The sequence below is a fragment of the Puma concolor genome, chromosome B4 (genome assembly GCF_028749965.1).
Source record: "Puma concolor isolate L17-30 chromosome B4, mPumCon1.1.hap2, whole genome shotgun sequence".
Classification (NCBI taxonomy): domain Eukaryota; kingdom Metazoa; phylum Chordata; class Mammalia; order Carnivora; family Felidae; genus Puma; species Puma concolor.
Window position 1 is genome coordinate 66,165,231 of NC_141673.1, and position 23,696 is coordinate 66,188,926.

The window sequence follows — 23,696 nt, forward strand, 5'->3', positions numbered from 1 at the left end:
ACAATAGAGCCTGGCCATAGCAGGTGACCAAAGACGTGCAGAATGAGTAGATCATGATGCCTTTCCGGTTTATGCATCACCAAATTCCAAAGGTTGGCATTCACTAGAGCCATGTAGCTGCTACCACAAAGCACCTAAAGGCTGGGGAGGGGGAGGACTGGAAAAGGGCCCGGGCTATATATTGGACAGGAAATTCCCAACATTTGTAGCAAGCTGGAGCTACAGAATGGGAGGCCTAACGGGGGTCCCTGTTTCTTTATTTACCAGTCTGCTAAGTCTAGAGCAGAAACTTGAAATCTGTTCCACTCCCAGGCCCCACTCAGCAAGTCAGACAGTACCCAAGCCCATGTTCAGCTGTGGCCTTGAACGTAACACACAGTTACACCAGGAAAGGTTAAGGAATTTTCTTTATTTTTTTTTACAAATTAAGACTATGTTGATTTCATATATTTCTGAATCAAAAACACCTTTGTCTTCACAGTATGAGTTAGAGAATGCAGCCTGAGCTGAAAACCAAGGAACTAGAAAAGAAAGTGATAATTACAGTGATTACTGTATTAAAAACCTGTTAGACATTTTCTTTAAAAGTAGTTTTTTATATCTTGTCATTCTTGGCACTGTTTCTAAAGAAAAACTCCTTTATCCCAAGCAAAAAAGCATAAGAGGTGGAGTTTGGCTTCAAGAGATGTAACTCAGATTCTCAGGCCTAGCAGAGAATCAACAAATTTATGGAGAGTGCTACTGGGGCGGGGGGGTAATGGGAAGGAAGTCCCTTTAGTAAGTTCTCAAGCCAGAGGCTGGAGGCGGCAGCTAAATCAGAGGGCAGCATCCTCTGCAGAAGCAAGCCATTCTGGGCAGCATGGCACTCTAGGAATACCAACACCCCGGGAACAAATCTTTTCACAGGGTGGCCCGGGGATGCGGTGCCCTGCGAACCAGCAGCCACCAGGTCAAACTGCGTGCTGGTTGTGAACAGGGAGAGCCAAAGGTGGTATCATCCTGGCAGTGGACTCCTGATGGCTCAGTCCCCCTTACACTGAGGCCCTGTGAGTAGTCAGGGTCACACCTGCTCTCGAGGCTGCCTGCCCTTCTGTGCCCGCTGATTGTGGCAGCTCCCTGGGAAAGAGCTGGTGATCCCCATTGGTATCGCCCTCCCTCACTCACAACCACAAAGCTGAAAGGAATTAGAGGTGTTACAGGTTTGATCACCTAGTCCCCACCCGGAAGGCTACAGATTTCTGGGAACAGGTGAACAGCCCAAAAACTAAAGTGCATCTGTAAAATGAATGTTTATCTACTGCCCCGAATCTCTGGCCTGACATTATTTGGCGTCCAGGCGGAAGACAGAAATGCACTGGACTGTCATGAATGCTGCCTAAGTCATCACCACCCAGTTCTGCTGATCTGAACAAAGAACCATTCAGTTAGCAGCGATTTTCTCCCCCACTGCCCCAAACAGGTCCTTATCTAGGTCTGCCTGGCAGAATTAGTTTACAATTACCCCCAGGCTCAACCATGCTCCTTCCCTATCCTTCCTCTCCTGGGATCTTCAATCAAAGTCACTGTGGTGGAAGCCACTCAACAACTAAAGTGATGACCAAAATAAAGATGGGAAGTTAGGGAATTCTATGCTCTATCTTGCCATACATAACCAGCCTTTTCATAAATGTCTGACGAGAATCAGTCTTTCCTTTGTATTGAAATCCTCCCTCCTCACGGATAGAAACAGGCAGATTCCCCAACGGTCAGACAAGGGATGGGGAATAGGAACACATAAATCCACACTCCTTTTAGGATAGCAAGGCAGAGAGATGTGTTTGTCAGACCAGCAACAGCTTGGGCAGCTCAGAGGAAGCAAAGCATCCACCAGGAGAGGCTCTTCATTTTCTTTGTAGGTGTTGACAGAAGCTCAGATACAGTGAGCCTGGGTAAAAAAAACGGGACCACCAAACTCCTTTCCAATGGGAAACACACTGCCTAGTCCCACAGGAACTGTGCACAAACCAAACGATGCTGAGCAAAGGGCTGAGGCGGCTCTACCAGTTCAGGTGCACCTGGCGAAGTTCGGCTGGAAAGTGGACTCCTGGAGTTTGCTCTGCTGTGGGTCCCACTCCTCGTCATGGTGACCGGCTGCCTGAGCAGAGGAAGAGGCTAGGACTGGGCTGGGCAGAAAAGGGAGTGGGGAAGAACCCCAGGAATACGAAGCCAAACTCCAAACTATATTCTGCTAATCAGTTTTTTGATCAAAAAATTCAAAGTAGAGAAAACCACAAAGTACAAAAGCTTTTCTGATGCTTTTCATTATCACAGAACACACCACCTGTAATGTGTGCGAAGAGGAAATGAGGGGTGGAGGGACAGGAGGTCAAACTGGACAAGGCTGGAAGGTCATTTCACTTCTTCTCTTTCTTCTTGTCCTAGAAATGGAGAAAAATCGCCCAATTAATTTTCGGCATCTGGCATTCAAGCTAAAACTCTTGAGGGAGCCAATACCTGGCTACCTTCGGTTAGAGACTGGAAGGGAACAAGACCATAAAAAGAGAGGAGAAATGCTTCCTCCGTGAGGGAGGAACTGGATCTTAACCATCTTCCACTGGTGGTCCCTCAAGTTGCTGACAGACCTGACAGGAGTAAAAGTTAAGCAGCTGTCCCCGCTTCCACTCCAAGAGCACCCAGCTGGGCCACCTGACCACTCCTGGCTTACTCATAACTACCACAGCTCGGATCTCATCCAGTGAAAGCTGCAGACTGGCAGTCCACCCCAAAATAACTCCAACAAGAGGCCAAGACCAACTTTCCATTAAGCCAGAGAAGCATAAATCCTGGGCACAAACCAATGCCCAGAAATGATCTAGTCCAGTGAACACGTCATTCAATCCTCGGTGGAAGCCCAGTGTATTAAACAAATGAAAGTTGAGTTGCTTTGCCTAAAACCTGCTTGGAGCTCAGTCTAGTCGCCACACAAATAAGACAGAGCCACCAATCCCACCTACTCATCTGTTTCCACCAGCATCACACTGTCTCCTGTTTCCTAGTAAGATCTGTAAAAAAAAAAAACACCTCATGATTTCATTTGTTCCCCTACTGCTGGAGGAGACTATGTATGGCACTCACTAACCATATACAGAATGCTTCTCTGGAAACAAGACTAACAACCGGATAAAACTGGTCTACTTCTGACACACATTTATAAAAGCTGATTGCCAAGATTAAACAAATTCCCTAGAATATCTTTTCCTGAGTCATAACCATCTTCACAGCCTTTAAATTCTTTATATAGTAGACTGTTTCTTGGTGCCACTGAAGCCCTTTTCTCATTTGATACTAATCTCAGAGATCTGGTTTTTTGTTTAAGTTTTGTTACTTTTAAGTAATCACTACACCCAATGTGAGGCTCAAATTTACAACCCTGAGGTCAAGAGTCCCACACTAGGGATCCTCCACCCCCACCCTCCCCTTTTTTTTTTTTTTTTTTTTTTTTAAATTTTTTTTTTCAATGTTTATTTATTTTTGGGACAGAGAGAGACAGAGAATGAACGGGGGAGGGGCAGAGAGAGAGGGAGACACAGAATCGGAAACAGGCTCCAGGCTCTGAGCCATCAGCCCAGAGCCCGACGCGGGGCTCGAACTCACGGACCGCGAGATCGTGACCTGGCTGAAGTCGGACATTTAACCGACTGCGCCACCCAGGCGCCCCCACCCTCCCCTTTTTTAAGGGAGTTGTTTTACTTGTTCCTTTTTCTCCTTTGGCTAAAGACTTCTGGTGGCCTTACAGTTAACCTGGACCTACACACTTCAAGTTTTCAAATTTGAAGTATACATAGATGCTGAGTTCAGGAGCCATTCTCTCATCTTCAGGTGGTAGGCTGACTAACCTTCTCATTCATAGCCAGGATCATCATAAGTTTTCTGAAGAGAGTAATGAAATCTAAGAAGAGGTCAACGCAGTGCCTGAAACAGAAGAACCACATTATAAGTTGGCATTTCCCACCTTCCTTTATCCACAGTCCACAGAGATGCAGGACATAAAAACCCTGTGTCTACCCCACAAGTGAGCTTCACCGAACCACCAACTAAGTAAAACTCTGGTGTCTGAGATCCTTTACAACTCAACAAAGCCATGCAGCACAGGGAAAAGAAAAACTCAGCTTTAGACTCTGCAGGGGCCTATATCTGAACCCTGAACTACCATTAACTAGTTAAGAAACTCTGAGAGGATTACTACGTTAAAAAAAATGTATATATTAAGAATGTGTTGGGGCGCCTGGGTGGCGCAGTCGGTTAAGCGTCCGACTTCAGCCAGGTCACGATCTCGCGGCCCGTGAGTTCAAGCCCCGCGTCGGGCTCTGGGCTGATGGCTCAGAGCCTGGAGCCTGTTTCCGATTCTGTGTCTCCCTCTCTCTCTGCCCCTCCCCCATTCATGCTCTGTCTCTCTCTGTCCCAAAAATGAATAAACGTTAAAAAAAAAAAAAAATTAAAAAAAAAAAAACATTTAAAAAAAAAAGAATGTGTTTCTTCTTCTCATGGTTAAAGGTTTAAAAAATACAAAAATAGGGGTGCCTGGGTGGCTCAGTCGGTTAAGCGTCCGACTTTGGCTCAGGTCATATCTCCCAGTTCGTGGGTTCAAGCCCTGCATTGGGACTCTGTGTTGACAGTTCTGAGCCTGGAGCCTGTTTCAGATTTTGTGTCTGTCTCCTCTCTCTCTGCCCCTCCCCTGCTTGCTCTCGCTCTCTCAAAAATAAACAAACGTTAAAAAAAATACAAAAATATAGAGCAAAAGGTGAAGAAAGATCCCTTTCCCTGTCCTATGCCTTAAAAGTAAGGATAATTAAATGCGTATTATTAATTCAATTTTTAAAAGATCTGAGGTATTTCAGGAATTGAGGGAGACTATGCTATTTGGTATACAGTTCCAAAAGCATGGGTATCCTACCATATACACTCCCAGAGGCTGGCCACTTAAGTTCGGATAGGGCCACCTAGTCCACTTTTAACCCTACTCACGGGGACAGAAAGGGAGGCGTTAAAGACCAGTTTTCACTCACCAGATATAATCCTTATCTCCATTTTCAGCTTTTTCAATAATGAGTTGAGTATCAAAAAGGACGAAGCCACACATGACCACCAGCCCCACATACAGGTTTGCCTAACACAAGAAGAATGAGATGGGTGACTGTGTGGTAGATGCCACAGAGGAAAAAACCAGCTGTACCTCTTTCTGGCTCTTGGCTCTTGGCAATTTGAAAGTACAACAAATGCTAAGCCTAATGAATGACATTAACATTCATGGGAACAGAAGTCTATGGTGGAAACCACATGGCTTCCCTAGGCACAATTCTTCACTGCCCAATGAAAGTGAGCTTTCTGGAAGATTCTAAGTCCACCTTGCTTTAGGGTGAAGCAAGAAAAAGAAGCGCAAGGCAAATGGCTGCTGGAAGTTATATGTAAAGTCTCACCTGGAAAAGCCAAATGGATCCAAAGAAAAGATTCCCCAGGGAAGACAAGAGCATCAGGCTCATGGCTGACATCAAGACACCTACAAGAGAGGACAAAATGCCGTCCTGGGAAAAGCCAAAGCAAAGTAAGGCAACCTCATTAAAGCTATTCCTGGGGCGCCTGGGTGGCGCAGTCGGTTAAGCGTCCGACTTCAGCCAGGTCACGATCTCGCGGTCTGTGAGTTCGAGCCCCACGTCGGGCTCTGGGCTGATGGCTCGGAGCCTGGAGCCTGTTTCCGAGTCTGTGTCTCCCTCTCTCTCTGCCCCTCCCCCGTTCATGCTCTGTCTCTCTCTGTCCCAAATAAATAAATAAACGTTGAAAAAAAAAAAATTAAAAAAAAAAAAAAAAAAAAAAAAAAGCTATTCCTTACGTTTCCCCCCAAATTAAGACTTTCAATTTCAACCCAACAGTCACAAGAAGTTGGAGGGTAGGCAAAGAGTCCCAGTGAGAATTCCGGCTAAAGCGGAGACCCTCTCTCTGTTTTTCAGTCTGCACTTACCTCCCAGAAAGAGATAGCTGCGGCGCCTGGCATAGAGTGCACTCAGGGTGAAGCAGGTGAAGATCATTGCTGTGCCCATGAAGGCGGTGGGAAGAATGCTGTTAGAGGAAAAGACCATTAGACTGAGGGCTACAGGTCTGCAAACCTATTTAGAAAGCGTATCTGCAATGATAAAAAGACATAAGATGCTACTAAAATAGTTACCTGGGATTGATGGCAATGCACAACTCCAGAGCAGGGCCCAGGCCAACTCCTAGAAAACAAAAAGCCCCAGAACACAGTATTACCATCAACTCCTGAAGAGGACCCTTGTACAAAAGTTGACCATCAAAAGTGCAGACATGCCCTGCTCTTAAAAAACAAACATGTGTACTAAAGTAATTAAATCTCTCTCTTCTCCATCTTCCTTGTTTTCCAGAGAACATATACTTGACTGAGTTATTTATAGACACAGCTACAAAACTGTCCTCTTAGCTGAAAATCTTGGATGACCCAGGATGAATACGGATTAGGAAAAATGAAGCAGGCATATCAAACATTTTTGAGCTAGGGGCACCTGGGTGGCTGGGTCAGCTGAGCAACTGACTCTTGATTTCGGCTCAGGTCATGATCTCAGTTTGTGGGTTCGAGCCCCCCATCAGGCTCTGGGCTGATTCTCAGTCCCCCTCCCTCTCTCAAAATAAATGAATAAACATTAAACAAAAAATAAGTTAAAAAAAAAATTTTTTTTTTTTTTTTTTGAGTTAAACTGTAAGCCTGCAATACTCTGAAGAGGAGTGATGTGAGACTAGAATGTAGGCCAGATCAGGAATCAGAAGAGAAGGATCAAGAGCAAACCAGTGCCTTGTGGCCAGCAACCTGTAGTCTTTCAGGGCTGACTCCTTTTATAGAAAAGTCCAGACCGGTTCTGCGAGTGGACACTGGCCAAGAGGAGGGTGCAGTGGCAACCTGTTCCAGCCCCAACGTTTCCTCTACTCTTGCTACACTCTCTCCTTCTGATAATTCCACCCCTTAATGCCTTCACAAACTAGCTTTCCCTATTTAAAAAAATCCTAATCTCTAAATCCCTTCCCTTCTACTTCAACACTATACAGACACGCTCAAAATGAGTTGTACTGAGTCAAATGCTGCTTCGCAAATATTTTTACTATGTAGCTTGAGTCCTGTTTCCTTTAATAATAATTGCAGAAGAGCTGTGCTTTTAACTGTTTTCTTGAGAATTAGCAATGTGCTCTGTAGGATGGCTCTCAATGTACGGCTTTAATTAACTGTCAGCAAAGTTCAGAATTGATGGTCACAGGAGGGACGAGTTGCCAGTGTTGAGTCCACTGTCAGGCTTAGTTATGCTACCTAAGCTCTTGAATCTCATTCATTCACACACATAAATGCTTATTTTGGGATACAAAAGTGTGTGTAAGTCACAGTCAGTAGTCACAAAGAGCTTATCCTCTGGATGGGAAAGCAAGATGTACCTCTTTGAATTAAGAAAGCAATACAAGACAAAATACACTCAAATACAAGACTGAGTAGTACAGAGTGCCAGTTGAGGTTAACGAGAATACACACAAATCTTGGGCCTTAGTCTAAAGATACATTAGATACAGTACCCACTCCCACCCCAAATTAGCCCAGTCCTTACCATACCTGTAAGGAAAGCAAATCCAGCAAGAAGTCCCAGTCTTTTTTGCTCAGTTTCACGGCTATGAGGTGTTGCCATCAGCCAAATCATCAACCCCAGAGAGCCCAAGGCAGAGAGCAGGCCAGCCTGTCAGATCCAGAGTCAATAATTAAATACTTGAAAATATCAAATGTATTCTGGAGGAGACCTTATTGGGATCAAATATTCATCTGAACTTCCTAATACTGGCTTCTAACCTGGAGGAAGTGGAAAAGGCAGAGAGGGGTAAGGAGAAACCAGAAGGCTTACAAGACGGGATTAGGTGTGTTATGGTGGGTGTTAGAGGCTCTTCTGACCTGGGTAGTCTATCAGCCACAACTACCTGAGGCAAACTGTGATTCTTGCCCAAGAAAAAGATCATGTGACAAGTGCTTGAAGCACATTCAAATCTGTAGGACAAGTAGAAATGACCTCTTTTTGATCACTTTAAAACACACACACAGGGGCACCTGGGTGGCTCAGTCAGTTGAGCATCTGACTTCAGTTCAGGTCATGATCTCACAGCTCGTGGGTTCGAGCCCCACATCAGGCTCTGTGCCGTCAGCTTCAGAGCCTGCTTCTGTGTCTCCCTCTCTTCCTACCCCTCCCCCGCTCATACTCTGTCTCAGAAATAAACATTAAAAAATTAAAACAACAACAACAACAACAACACACACACACACACACACAGGGGTGCCAGGGTGGCTCAGCTGGTTAAGCATCTGACTTTGGCTCATGTCATGATCTCTCAGTTCCTGAGTTCAAGCCCCACATGAAACTGTCTGCTCTCAGCACAGAGCCCACTTTGGATTCTCTGTCTCTCCCTCTCTCTGCTCCTCCCCAGCTTGTTCTTTCTCTTTCTCTCTCTCAATATGAATAAATAAACTTTAAAACACATACACACAAACATATATACCTATACAGAGAAAAAAGACTAAGAGGGTGCTACAAACTGGATTTTTATGTCTCCCCAAAATTCATGTTTAACTTTTAACCCCCAATGTGCTGGTATTTTGAGAGGTGGGGGTCTTTGGAAGGTGATTAGGTCATGAGGGTGGAGACTTCATTAGTGCCCTTATAACAGAGATCCCAGAGAGCTCCTTGCCTCTTCCGCTGTGTGGAGACACAGCAAGAAGACAGTTATTTACACAGGAAGCAGGTCCTCACCACATAACATATCTGCTGGTGCCATAATCTTGGACTTCCAGCCTCCCAAACTGTGAAAAATGTTTGCTGTTTAAGCTACTCAGTCTATGGTATTCTGTTAGAGCAGTCTGAATGGAGTGAGACTGAGGTTAAGAACTAAAATGTCAACAGTTATTTCTGGGTGATAGGATTAAGGAGTTTTTATTTCTTTCTCAGCACTAGTCTGTTTTCCAAATTCTCTACAATGAACATGCATTAATTTTGTAAGAAGATAAAAAATTCTTTAAAAAATCCAAGTGGGAAAAGCCAGGCACTAGAAAAAGAGGAAAATAATTAAGGAGGTATGTGCAGACTAAAGTTCCTTTCTTCCTTTAAAGGTATAGCTGATCCTCGTTTTTCTCATAGTTATGCTCTATAAAGTTACTGTGAACAATGAATTAATGAATACTGAACAAATGCTCCTGAGGAAAATAAAGGGTTAGATTCTCACGTACCTCTGGTTATGTTTTCTTCAACTGAACAATACATGTTTTACGTGTGTTTATGTTTAAGGACACTTTATTTGATATATACTGTTGATTCATTAACCTTGAATTCATGGCCAACAGCACTACAACTCGTGCCTGAACAAGCTTATTTAACACACATATTTTCTCCATAAGACACATCACAGTCTTAGTGAACTTTTTTTTTGCACTTAGGAACATCTTTTGCACTTAGGAACACTAGACAGCACTCTAGCACTATGCTTGGGGTCCACTTTAAACACTGACATCACCATCAAAATTACAAAAATGCAAAAAACGTGGCACTACACAGACCAACAAAAAGGATCCTTGTTTATAGTACAAGAGCTTGAAACAGGGCAGTGTGTTGCCTCATTCAACCTCAGCTGGAACACTAGATATGCAACTCAAATTGTTTGCGGTTCTGCTTATGACTGCAAATGTCTGTAAAAGCACTGTGAGTACTAATTTTAGGCTTACAAACACATTTTAGCAAGTAGATAAATTCATAAATACGGAATACATAAATAATGAGGATAACTGCATTTTAACATTACTTAAAAAAACAAACCAAAAAACCCAACACACAACCAGAAGCCAAAATGGCTACTCTTGCCTAGAAGGTGGAGTATGTTTTAGTCTAAACTCCAGGGACCAAAGTCTCATCCTTTGAGTATCTAGAGTAATTTTTCACACAACCTCTGCCAGGAGATGCCTGAGCATAGGGACAGTTCTCAGTAGTGGCAAATGCCAACACAGACACACCCCCCTGTACTTACACTAAAAAGGACACTTGGAAAGGACAAGTCTTGGTTAGTGAGAACTTCAAACTTTTTGGTTATTCCTCAACTGTCCCATTTATTCTAACTGGCCAAACCCCAGGTCTCTTTCAACACAGGAAAGTGAGTTGTTGCAGGTTTTTACTCAACCATGCAGACATAAGAGCATCAGAGAATAAAATAGGTCAAATCCTCCAAGGTGTCAACCCTGCCTCTCCTGATAAGCATACAATCAGTGTGTTGCATGTAAGAACTCCAGTTACAGGCAAAAAGAGGAAGAACGAAGGAAAAGATAAAAAGGCTACCATGCAAACCCCAGCAGTCACGTCATGTCACTAGTTATAGTGTCAGGGTCTTACACGTCAGCTGCCCATCATTCAGTGTCCAGGTTATGACATCCTGTTTTCAGTTTCTAGAGAGGGCACAGCTGCCAAAAAATTTAAATGGCTCTGCACGTCCTTATTTACCAGCTAGCTCTGCTGATTCAGATAACAAACTACAGAAAAGGATTAAGGAGGGATACAGGCTTGCACCATCCTGCTGAGCTTGTTTCAACCTAATGCAATTTGTGCCACAGCAACTGGGAGAGACACTGCTCTTACCTGAAGGAAATGAGTGACCACATGGACATAGGCCCCCGCAGCCGCCACAAACATACAGAGGGCAAAACTGGCATAGACCTTCTTCAGGTGCTGCTGTGTCGAGGGGGTTCTAGGAAAGAATGTTAAACAGCCATCATTCTAGGACCAATCTCATTTCTAAGCTAATAATCATTTCTCTCTCTTCTTCCCAGGGCATATGTATAAGTTATAATAAAGAAAGAATGATTTGAAAATAGGTTAACTGAGAATCTTAAATGCTGGGGAGGAGCCAAAGGCCCCAAATTATGAACAATCAGTATCCAAACTAGAATAACTAAATGGTTTTTCAATGACCACACAACAGCCCTTAGAATTGGGGTGCTTTTACTGATGAATGGATAAAGAAATTGTGGTTTATATACACAATGGAATACTACGTGGCAATGAGAAAGAATGAAATATGGCCCTTTGTAGCAACGTGGATGGAACTGGAGAGTGTTATGCTAAGTGAAACAAGCCATACAGAGAAAGACAGATACCATATGTTTTCACTCTTATGCAGATCCCGAGAAACTTAACAGAAACCCATGGGGGAGGGGAAGAAAAAAAAAAAGAGGTTAGAGTGGGAGAAAGAGCCAAAGCATAAGACACTCTTAAAAACTGAGGGTTGATGGGGGGGTGGGGGGGGTGGGAGGGAGGGGGGGTAGGTGATGGGCACTGAAGAGGGCACCTTTTGGGATGAGCACTGGGTGTTGTATGGAAACTAATGTGACAATAAATTTCATATATTAAAAAAAAATCAATAAAAAAAGAAAAAAATTTTAAAAAAAACTTTATTTGTGGAAACAAAAAAAAAAAGAATTGGGGTGCTTTTATCAGTGTCTGGATTCTAGCAAAGCTAATATGTTAGTTTATACATACAAAAGTTAATAAAGTAGGAAAAGAAACAAGATATGAAAGGAAATGCAATAATAAACTACAGTCAAGATCAAAACACTTACATGTGGGAAAATTTTAAGAGCGCATCAAAGTTGATCTTCCGATCAAATATGTTCATGATGCCAGAGTCTGTGGGACACAGCCTCCACTCTGTAGAATCAAGGATAAGAAGAAAGGTTATTTTAAAGATACAAGATGTACAAAGTAACATAAACAACTTTCTCATGGAAAAATAGTACAAGTTTCAGAAAATGAAAGTATCTAAAACCCCACTGTCTTAACACAGCCATTTTCATTTTTATGTATTTGCTTCCACGATACATTTGCAATCCTACTCAACCATTTTAAAGGGGACAGAGGAAATAAAGCCATCTCCTCCCCAAACTATTTTGTTACTAGCATTTGCTTTCTATTCTTACAGAAGGTAATTTGTCCCTTTAATAGTTTCTTTCTTTGAGAAATTACCAGTAGCAATCTAGTTAAAGGGACCCAGTCACTGGAACATAAAGCAATCTTATGTCACTGTTTCAAGATGCTAGAGAATTCTCTCAGCAAAGGTGCACAGAACCTCAAAGATGAAGGGAGTAAGGAAGGGAGGGAGGGAGGAAGGGAGCTAGGCCAGGCAATAAGTCTTGAACTTTAAATATATACATGTAGAAACTTTCCATCTAGTGCATGTTAGAACTGAACTGAAAGGGATTTACAATTTTATTTTTTTTTAATTTTTTTTAACGTTTTATTTATTTTTGAGACAGGGAGAGACAGAGCATGAACAGGGGAGGGTCAGAGACAGGGAGACACAGAATCTGAAACAGGCTCCAGGTTCTGAGCTGTCAGCACAGAGCCCGATGCAGGGCTTGAACTCATGGACCACGAGATCATGACCTGAGCCGAAGTCGGCCACTTAACCGACTGAGCCACCCAGGCACCCCATGGGATTTACAATTTAAAAATTTTTTTTTCAACGTTTTTTATTTATTTTTGGGACAGAGAGAGACAGAGCATGAACGGGGGAGGGGCAGAGAGAGAGGGAGACACAGAATCGGAAACAGGCTCCAGGCTCCGAGCCATGAGCCCAGAGCCTGACGCGGGGCTCGAACTCACGGACCGTGAGATCGTGACCTGGTTGAAGTCGGACGCTTAACCGACTGCGCCACCCAGGCGCCCCAAGGATTTACAATTTTAAAAAGAGAAAAGTGCAGAAAGGATTTTTTAAAACACAATTTCAGAATGTTTCCTATAGAAGAGTTGGAACAGTACAAAGAATTCCTATATACCCTACACCCAAATTTCCTAAATGTTAATATTTCGCCATATTTGCTGTATGCCCTGCCCTGTATATATAACACAATGTCCATTTACCCCTAAACACTTCAGCGTGTACATCCTGAAAACTGACCAAAACCAGGAAATTAACACTGACACAATTCTACTATCTGATCTAGAGACCTTAATCAGATTTTGTCAATTGTCCCAATATGTCACAGAAAGGACATTTTTAATTGAACCGTACCCAGGTTACATTCCATCAACACCATAAAGTTAGGCTCTTAAATTTTGCTCCCTCCTCTATCTCACATGCAATTCTAAATAAATATATTCAATCTACAGAGCTAAAAATCTATTCAAGAATTTTCATCTTCCCTAAATATCCATCATCCACAATCATCCAGATTCTTAATAGACCCATAATGTCTATTCATTTCAAATTGACCAAAAACGGGGTGTGTGTGTGTGGGGGGGGGGGGGAGTTACTAAAACACAAAAGGTAAGTAATTCGAAAGATAGGCAAGATAGGCCAACTACTCCCACATATTCCAATCAGCACCTAGCCCAATACTCAGCAAAATTAATCTGAGCAAGAAAAGTTACAATCCCAAACTGACTTCTGAGAAATCCTGCGCCAGTGGAAAGATTCCATTCTTCTAGTTCTCACGGATCACTACCATTTGTTTACTGAGGTTCGCTCTCGCACACATGAAACAATTACAATGGCTAGCTGGCTTTCTCTTGATTTGCTCTTTCCTTTCTCACCAACATGCCTACTCACCTCAATTTTTTTGTTAGTTCTGTTCTTAAGGATGGATACAGTAAGAAGCTGCAGAGCCCACTAAAGCTGCTGCTCGCAAATCGAAGTCACAGGGCTCTGGGCCCTCTTGATCTAGATGGTGCAAGTATTGCAGGCTGTTGCACGGCCAACCACAGCCTTCCAGAATCATGATGAGCACATCCTCCAGAGAGCATACTTACAGGCTGGCAGAATCCAGCACCTGGAAAGTGTCTTTGTTTAAGGCTTCCATTAACATCCCTAATGACATCCCTAGACAGAACTTGCAACAGTTCTGAAACAACCTTCAGAGCCAAGTTTCTCAGGATTCACAACAACACTCAAGTACCTCTTGCTTCCAATTTCAAGAGTTAAAAAAAGGTGGTGAATGGGCCCTGCAGTGTAAATCCTCAAATACTCAGAGGACTGTTAGAAAGGGGCAACACCCTGTAATCAGACCCCACTGAGTGGAAACAGTGGGAGGGGATAATGACAGAAACTCCTCTTTCCCAGTTTGCTCTTTGATATTTCCCAGGGGGTACTGACTGCCTCTTACAACTGCTGATGGAAAAACCAAACTATCAAAAGGTTATGAGGACAGGGAGTATCAAATAGGAATTTCTCCATGATTTAGTAGTGCCTCGTGGTTTAAAATCATTAAAAAATCAATGAAACAAAACCAGTTTCCCAGCATCACCACTGATTCTAAAATTAAGTGAAATATGTAATTACCAACTTTTCTAGATGCAAAGGCACATAGCAATTGTAACAATAGGGTTACAGGGAAAAACACAGTAAGGTATACATTTAATAAATGACATGATGTATATATGACATAATTTATTTCAGAACTGTTAAAACATGAGAGGGGGGAAGTTAGGTCTTAGAATCAAGGAAATATGACAGTTTGCTCTAGGTCTGTTTCAAATAGACAAGAACTAATGTACAGATAAGTAACAAGTTAAAAACAGTTCTTAGAAGTTTTGCAAGATGGATTACACTAACCAAGTCTCTATCTTAGCCTCAACTACTGTGCTCAAAAGTTGCAGAGAAAACATATCTACATTGCAATGGTCAATATGCAAACTCAGCTGAACAAGATTCAACTGCACTCATAACTCAAAAATAGCAGCTCCCATACCAAAAGTATTTTCAGTCCCAGGAAACAGTCAGCACCTAACAGGGCTTCAGGTATTCAAAACCATTAACCAAGTAACTCAGCTAACATTTCAAAGGGGCCCCACAATTAAATGAAAATCTTTGTTTTTAAAAAAAAGGATGTTAAAAATGTATCATACACTTTGCGTGTATATTTTACAATAAAGGAAAAAAGTGTATTACAAGGTGCTCAAAAATTATTCAATACAATAGTTCCCCTAATACATATCAGCCCATTACGAAACCCATACCAGCACTGGTCTTACTCTGGATGCCAACTCATACGAAAATTTAAAAATTGTATGCGCTCTCCCGTTCCCCAGTTCTACACTCAAATTTAAACAAAGAGATGGGATTACTTATTTATTTATTATTTATTTATAATGTATACAGTGCCTCATAGACTCATGAGAAATTTGTCTGTATTGCATTTGAGAAGTAAATGTTCAGATGTTAATTATAATCAAACACCTTTAACTTGGTTCAGAGCTTCATTTAATTCTGTCAACCTTAGGAGAGCAGGAATATCTAATTTCTCAGAATTTGCCAACATCTGTCGTGCATATACTGCTAAAGCTTTGTTAGAAGCGTCACCATTCTGTGGTTCCTCTGGCCAGCCTCCTCTGCCAGAGGCACCCAAAAACAACAAAACTTACTGCACAGCTTTAGCAAGAAAGAAAAAATTAACACATTGTTTTGAGTTAGTATTCCTGAGGTCTGGAAGGAGGGAGGGGCAGGCAGAAGACAGATACTCTCATCAACTAACATCCATGTCTTATGTCCCACTAAATCTCTTGTTTTGTTCTAGGTATCTTCCTTACCCTTGTCCTAAAATGAAAAATTATCATCAAGGGCCAAGCCTTAAAAACAAAACAAAATTCTCTACAATCTTATTTCAATATCTATTAAGTACAGACCACATGAAACATGGCCAACTGGCCAAAAGCTATGCAAACAGGAACAATCATGAATTAAAAAAAAAAAAAAAAATCCTTGCCTTTTTTTTTTTTTTTTTTAATTTTTTTTTTCCACGTTTATTTATTTTTGGGACAGAGAGAGACAGAGCATGAACGGGGGAGGGGCAGAGAGAGAGGGAGACACAGAATCGGAAATAGGCTCCAGGCTCCGAGCCATCAGCCCAGAGCCTGACGCGGGGCTCGAACTCACGGACCGCGAGATCGTGACCTGGCTGAAGTCGGACGCTTAACCGACTGCGCCACCCAGGCGCCCCAATCCTTGCCTTTTAAAGATAAGAGCCTGCTGACTGCTGGGCAGAAGGCTGTCCTGATGTATACAATTTAACAACATTAAACCAGCAAGTCACAGAAACATTGTTCATACATTTAATTAAAAATTTAGTTTGTGGAGGGGCGCCTGAGTGGCTCAGTCGGTTAAGCGTCAGACTTCAGCTCAGGTCATGATCTCACGGTTTGTGAGTTCGAGCCGTGAGTTGGGCTCTGGGCTGACAGCTCAGAGCCTGGAGCCTGCTTCAGATTCTGTCTCCCTCCGTCTGCCCCTCCACTGCTTGCACTCTCTCACATTGTCTCATAAAAAAAAAAAATTAGTTTGTGGAGTGCCTAGATGGCTCAGTCTGCTGAGCTTCTGACTTCGACTCAGGCCATGATCTAATGGTTTCTGAGTTCCAGCCCCACGTTGGGATCTGAGCTGACAGCTCAGAGCCTAGAGCCTGCCTCATATTCTGTGTGTCTTTCTCTCTGCCCCTCCCTGCTTGTGCTCTCTCTCTCTCTCAAAAATAAACATTTAAAAAACCATTTAGTTTGTGAATTGTATGGTTCTTCATTTCTGTTGTAATTCCACCATTTTGAGTCCTCTTCCTACACATCTAGAAGGGACCAACTGATACTTAAGAGAGAAGAAAAATCCCATGTGATTAAAAAGGTAGGGGGGCAGGGCCTGGGTGGCTCAGTGGGTTAAGCGTCCAACTTTGGCTCAGGTCATAATCTCGAGAAGTCTATGAGTTTGAGCCCTGCATTGGCTCTGTGCTGACAGCTCAGGGCCTGGAGCCTGCTTCAGATTCTGTCTCCCTCTCTCTCTGCCCCTCCCCTGTTCGCACTCTGTCTCTCTCTCTCAAAAATAAACATTAAAAAAAATTTTTTTAAATAATAATAATAAAAAAAAAGGCAGGGCAGGGAGGGGGCAGAATTGCCTTTTTTTCAGTTCTTCCTATTGAATAGCTTTCAGTCTCTGCATAACTACGTACCTAGAATAGTGGTTAAGAGCATGGCTATACGCATTTGAACCCTAGTTGATATTTCCTTAGCTGTGTGACATGAGGCAAGTTTCTGGCACTTGAACCTCACTGTGCTTTAGTTTCCTAATTTGTATATAGTAATATATAATATTCTCCACTTCATAGGGTTGAGGATTATATGAGATAATACAAATAAAGTGCTTAGAATAGTGCTTCATGAATAAGACTGGCTCCATAAGTTAACCATTGTTTTATCAGTGTAAATACTCATTACTCTCATGTCCTCAGTGCATTAATTTCCCCTAGTTTTAGAAAACATTAACTGTAGGGGGGCAAAACACGAGAAACTCTTTAAAAATATAGAGAACAATCTGAGGGTAGATGGAGGGATTGTGTGTATGGGGGAATGGGCTAAATGGGCAAGGGGCATTAAGGAAGACAGCTGTTGGGATGAGCACTGGGTGTTCTAAGTAGGAATGAATCACTGGATTCTACTCCTGAAATAATTATTGCACTATATGCTAACTAACTTGGATGTAAATTAAAAATAAATAAATAAAAGAAAACATTAATTGTAAATCTAATTTACACATGCCTTTTAAAAATATTATTCAACCATTAACTCACAGCTAACTATACCCTGAAGACTTAATGATTTTACTCAAAAGAGTAAAATTAAATGGGGAAGATGGGGAGAAATCTAAGAAAATTATAAACTGGAATTTAAAGGAATTTGATAAATTTTATTATTGGATAACATTACTTTTGTTTAAATGGCATGCCTCTCCTCGGCCATATTTACATGGTACCTCCTGCCCCACAGGGCCACAAGGTGTTTTGAGACAGCCTAATAACCACTAAGTGATAATCTGAAGTGGTTGAGAACTTGATGAAGTAAATGGTCATTATCTTGATGCTTTCCTTGGCATCCCTAAGAGGTAGGTCTGTTTGGTTTCAGGAAATCCGAAGAACTGTTTCGACATGGCTGGGCTCTGATGGTCCTAGATTTGAACCCTAGATGTCCCAGACCTTCCCTTAACTTGGACCAAGATTCCTGACTAGCTAGATTAGCTAGCTAACACTGAATCCTGTCTCACTAGGGTGCTGCCTCAGAACCAAGCCAGTTAACTAGACATGGAATGCCTCCTGCCTTCAATAAATTATTTTTTGCATCGAACTTTGACATTACTGAATCCCTTTCTCCATAACCACGTCTGACAGACTGAATCATAAGGAGGCACCAATGTCCTAAATACAACGTCATCTCCCAGTGTAAACCAGTAAATAAGCCTTCTCCAATAACAACATATTTAGCCCAAATGAGAGCAGGCATAGATTAGGAAAAATAGCACACCCATTCAATTCGTATCCTTGAAGCTCTTTTTAAGTGTTTTGGACTCTAGTTAATTGTGCCGGAACCTCTCTCACATATTTGGCTGTAAGCACCCTGAGAGCAGAGCTTGCATCTAATTCAGCTCTCTTGCATCTGATTCTAACAAAGCTTGTGTGATTAAGCACAACGGAGTCCCCAGAGCAAATGTAGACCCCCATTATCTAATCAAGAGTGCTGTATCTAATCAAGAGCTGACATTCCCCAACTGGCTCAAAAGGGAACCTACCATGAGGGGTAACGTGATGGCCCTAAAAGCCAATGTCTACAGTCTTTGGAAAACAAAAACGGGTTAAAAAAGCTACTCTGTGAAATTTGGTTAGAAACTCGGGGGGGCGGGGAACTGGAGCGCCTGTGCAGCTCAGTCGGTTAAGCTTCCGACTTCAGCTCAGGTCATGATCTCACAACTCGTGTGTTCGAGCCCCATGTCGGAATCTGCTGACAGCTCGGAGCCTGGAGCCTGGAGCCTGCTTTGGAATCTGTGTCTCCCTCTCTCTCTGCCCCTCCTGGGCTTACACTTGGTCTCTCTCTCTCTCTCTCAAAAGTAAATAAACATCAAAAAAATTTTTTTAAAGAAAACAATTACATCTCCATAAAAAAAACAACAACAAAAAAAACACCTCTGGGGGAACAAAACAGGGTGAAGTGGAAGACACTTCTAACAGACTCTATGGCCAAGCCAAAATAGCAAAGGAAAATTTAGCAGATAGAACATCAAGAGAATATTCAGTACTTTCCCACAGGAGACTAATACCCACGGGTAGTTTATGAAATAAAGTGAAACTTCAGGCCAGTAGTCGTATCTTTTATAATATCACTAACTATATTTATATAAAATGTCACAACTTTTAAAGTGCTTTTATATACGTTATCTCCTTTGATGTTCACAACAAAAATGATTAGTCTCCCTTTAAAAAGAAAGTTCCAAAAGGCAGCATAATAATGACACGAGCACTGGCTTTGGAGTCAGAAATCCCGCCATTTTCTACCTCATAATTTTGCGGAAATCATTTTACCTAAGATCATCTATGCTTCCTTATCTGTAAGATAAGGATGATTATCCCTGCTCTACCAAGCTAACTGAATGCTGGTAAGAAAATCCGTGTGACGTAAATAAAAAGTACAGCACAGGGGAACAAAGTCGGTGAGACTGTAATAGTGTTTGTATGGTGAGATGGTAGCTACACTTGCAGGGAGCACAGCATAAGGAGCACAGCATTATGTATAGACTTGTTGAATCACTATGCGGGTACACCAGAAAAGTGGTGTAAGGCGGTGTCAACTATACCGCCAAAAAAAAAAAAAAAAAAGAAGAAAAGAAAATCTGTGTGAAATCATTGTAAAGTACGAAAGGGACAAACGGACATTAGTATTGACCAACACCGCAAAGTTAAGTAATAGAACCCAAACCATATTAGGGGCCTTCTGACCTCTAATGTCTGGTGCTCTCTCTACTATTACACTCTATCTACAGCAGAAAAGCAGGTTTTCGTTAAGGCAGTTCCAGCCATTGGCAAAGAGAAATCTTAAAAATATTAACACATGCTGATTCCTGTCACACTCCTCTAGATTTTTCAGCACTTTGCAATAAACATGAGCTATATGCATAACGAGGGGGAAAAAAACAGAAATGCTGACTAAATATTTGGATTAATTTTACCTTCCCTGTTCTTAGGAGAGTAAGACTTCAGTCACATCAATAGCAGGGAAGGGAGAGACAAGAAGAAAGGGGGTTCACTAAGCCATGTTTCCACAGTTAAATAATGGAAGAAGGAAACGGAATTCAAATTACAGGTGTTTCTCAAGGATTCAACCATTCTGTCTCTACTGGGAGGAAAATGGCAGAGAATCTAAGCACCAGCATATTCTTGAAGTCAGAACAAAAAAAACATTAGACAAAGATAAACTGCCAAAGAGAGTAAACCTAATAATTACAGAAATAGGTGTATTTGTAGAAACCATAAGAATTTAGTTATGCAACTTGAATGATCTTCCTTCAACTGAATTCTTACCCCAAAGATAAACTAAAACTGAGTATCAATAAATAACTAGAAAAGCCTATTCGCAATTAACTTTTAACCTTAAAATCTTTGTTTCAGGCACAGTCAGCTCTTCCACAGGGTTACACATTCACAAGTTAACTATTGCTAAAACAGTCAAGTTCAGAGCGGTTTTTGTTATTGTTTGGTCAAAGAAAGGCGGATGGGGTAGGCAATGCATTTCTGGGCTGGCACTCGGTAACAATTTCACACTTAAATATACAAAATTACCAAAGCCTACTTACTACCACAGATCCAGCAAATAGGTCCAAGAAAAAAAAACAACCGCCCAACGACGCCTTTCCTAAACCGGACTTTGAGAAAGACGCCCACAAGGCTCAGGACCAAGCAAAGCCAAGGCCACCTCACCTGTCCAAAGGTAATCAATCAGACCAGAATGGGGCTGTTCTGTGGGGCTGGGAAGCCAGGAAGGGTCTTTCCACCTCCTGCCTCTGCCTTCGGCTTCCAAGTAACTAAGGAGCCTCGCGTGTCACAGAGGAGTGTGACATCACCTGACTGGCGTGACAGGGCAGGCTGCCTGACCAGGCCCTTCCTCGAGTCCTGGCCTTCGCCGCTCACCCAGAGGGGGGTCGGCCAGAGGGCCAGCAGCAGAGCAGCGATCAGTCGGGTGGAGCAAGGGTGACCACAAACCCATGAAGTTTCGCTTTCATTAGCCTCGGAAGAAAGGGGCGGGGGACGTGACCTGAATTCAAGTAGTGGAGGCTGGGCCAAAGGGGCCCCTGCGCCTACTCTTGGCGGGGGGGGGGAAAGAGAAAAACCGCAGAGTGGGAGGGAGGAAGGAAGGAAAAGGGACTAACAAGGACCCTTCGCTAGCACTCGCGGGCAGAACCGGAGCCTCGAGGGCCCCCAAAACCTGCCGGACTCGCCCCCGCCCCTCCCCCGCTCCGGTACGGTTGCGCATGCGCAGTACTAGTTCCCCATCTTCTCCCCTCCCCGCCCAGCTTTCCAGAGTTCCGTCGCGGAGCAGGGCCCCATTCCCCAAAGGTGCAGTCTGTCCGAAAACCGAGACTATTCCCACTCCTGCTCAGTCGATAACTGCTAATCCCCTTTCCATTTCTCGCTCCCGGCTTGCGCAGTCCCAGTTTTAGACGTTTGTTCTTACCGGCCTCTTAGAAGCCCACACAGCTCTTCTAACACCGGATGTGCTTCTGACACTCCCAGGGTCCGCTCCAGACTCTTCACTCAGCGTTTGCCAGTCGAAGGAAGCTCCGCCCCTGCATTCCGCTTAAAGCCAGTCCTCATTGGCCGCTGGCCGCACCTCTACCTTCCCATTGGCTGTACGTGCGTAAACAACGGCTGCTTACCTCAGAGCCATTCGCTAGTGCCCTTGTCAATCAAGACTCTGGCCGCCAACCGATGTCGTAGGAAAAGGTCTCCGCCTCTTCCCCATAGTTGGGAAAGACCGCGGTCTAAAGCCGCCCCTAGTGGAGGAAGTGAAGAGGGGCAGGCCGCACCCAAGGTAACCTGACTAGTCACGGAGCCCCCACAACGCTAGATGGTATAGCGCGGCAAAGTCCCGGGATTCTGGTTTTAAGCTTCTCATGGAATGTTAAAACGGGAAAAAAATTCAGATAACACGTAAAAAAGCGGTCTCACAGGAGCCAGTCTACCTTTAACCTTGCCGAGCTTAGGCTTTAGAGCACTCTTGTAGGCTCAGCGAATTGTCCAGGAATGCGAGGAAAATATAGCAGCCCCCGTCCTGCATCGGAAGCACCGACACCCTCTAGCCCAGGTGGTGGTCCTGGGGCCGCGGGCGGGACTGAAGGGCTTCCAGGATCACCTTGCCTGCTTGGGGGAAGTGGGCGACAACTTCACAATCACTTCGGCCTGTGGAGTAGGGTGGATGGGAGAGGGAACTAGGGCGGCGATCTGGCAAAGCTGCCCAGGCAACTGGGAGAAGCTAAACCAAGAGAGATCAAAGGGCTGGAGCTCCCCAAGGGCGTGTCCCGGGCCAGAAGCACCACTTGTGCAAGAACTTATAGTAAAGGGTTGTGAAGCTGGTTAGAAAAAAAAAAAAGTTACAACACTATCAACTTTTTAAACTCGTTTTTTACTAGTTTATCTAATATCTCTATAAAAATAGTACAAAATTGACATATGAAGAGGCAAAAGTATGAAGCCAGAAATGTAGAAAAAGAGAGCTTATAGTGGTTGCCAGGTAGTTTAAAATGTTCTTTTTTTTTTTTCCTGGATTGTGTGATGTTGTTTTGTCAGCATTTTAAAATAGGCAATGATTTTTTTCTTATTCTAAATAAATATTGACTTATTATATAATTTTGTATTCTGTTTCTTAAATACAGCCCCAGAATTGCATGTTTTAGGCTGCACAGAATATAGATTCACCCCTGCCTCTCATTTTATTTTTTTTAGTGTATTTTTTAAGGCTTGCTTATTTATTTATTTATTTATTTATTTAGAGGAGGTTGGGGGAGCATACCTGTGGAGGAGCAGAGAGAGACCGAGAGAGAATCCCAAGCAGGTTCCTTGCTGTCAGTGCAGAGCACCCTCCCCTCTTTGGGGCACAAACTCACCAACCCTGAGGTCATGACCTGCATCAAAATCAAGAGTCAATGATACTTAACCAACTGAGCCACCTAAGCACCCCCTGCCTCTCATTTTGTAGATGAGGAAACAGATCCCTGGACAGAAAAGGTTCTGGCAAAATAAGGCAAGAAATTTAGATTAAGCATTGGATCAGTAGAGATGAGATCAGAATTCAGGATTTAGGAAATAACTTTCTAGAAGGATAAAACAGTTATCTTTTTTGTAAAGAATACAAATGTGCAGGGTATGATTCTCAGTACCCAACTCAGGTATGCAATAAATACAATTTTACTTTCTTTTTTTTTTTTAATTTTTTTTTCTTTTTTTCAACGTTTTATTTATTTATTTATTTATTTTTGGGACAGAGAGAGACAGAGCATGAACGGGGGAGGGGCAGAGAGAGAGGGAGACACAGAATCGGAAGCAGGCTCCAGGCTCTGAGCCATCAGCCCAGAGCCCAATGCGGGGCTCGAACTCACGGACCGCGAGATTGTGACCTGGCTGAAGTCGGACGCTTAACCGACTGCGCCACCCAGGCGCCCCTACAATTTTACTTTCTATAGTACAACCTAATATTTATCCTGAACCTCATTCCATCAGAGTGGATGAAAATGTACTATTAGACTTCCTTGGGGTTTCTCTCCCTACCCGACCCTAATTGCTGCTGCATTTCTTGGGTAAA

General features: G+C 43.0%; 1 protein-coding gene and 1 long non-coding RNA gene across 3 annotated transcripts; one reads left to right on the plus strand and one right to left on the minus strand.

The window, feature by feature from the left end:
* Positions 1-389: 389 nt before the first annotated feature.
* TMBIM6 (transmembrane BAX inhibitor motif containing 6) lies at positions 390-21,719 on the minus strand. 2 transcript variants are annotated; one of them, XM_086713456.1, is made up of 10 exons: positions 21,573-21,719; positions 11,666-11,753; positions 10,686-10,794; positions 7,640-7,760; positions 6,200-6,248; positions 5,996-6,093; positions 5,457-5,536; positions 5,046-5,146; positions 3,876-3,951; positions 390-2,417 (listed from the first exon to the last, which is right to left on the minus strand). In XM_086713456.1, exons 2-10 carry the CDS (start codon positions 11,719-11,721, stop codon positions 2,394-2,396), a joined length of 714 nt encoding a protein of 237 aa, XP_086569582.1. In that variant the 5' UTR covers positions 11,722-11,753; positions 21,573-21,719; the 3' UTR covers positions 390-2,393. The 2 variants fall into 2 exon arrangements, with proteins under 2 accessions (XP_086569582.1, XP_086569583.1); XM_086713457.1 differs by lacking the exon at positions 21,573-21,719 and adding an exon at positions 20,819-20,971.
* Positions 20,564-21,780, plus strand: LOC147579183 (uncharacterized). The gene is made up of 2 exons (XR_015253641.1): positions 20,564-20,828; positions 21,632-21,780. It is a non-coding gene; the product is annotated as an uncharacterized LOC147579183 (long non-coding RNA).
* Positions 21,781-23,696: the final 1,916 nt, after the last annotated feature.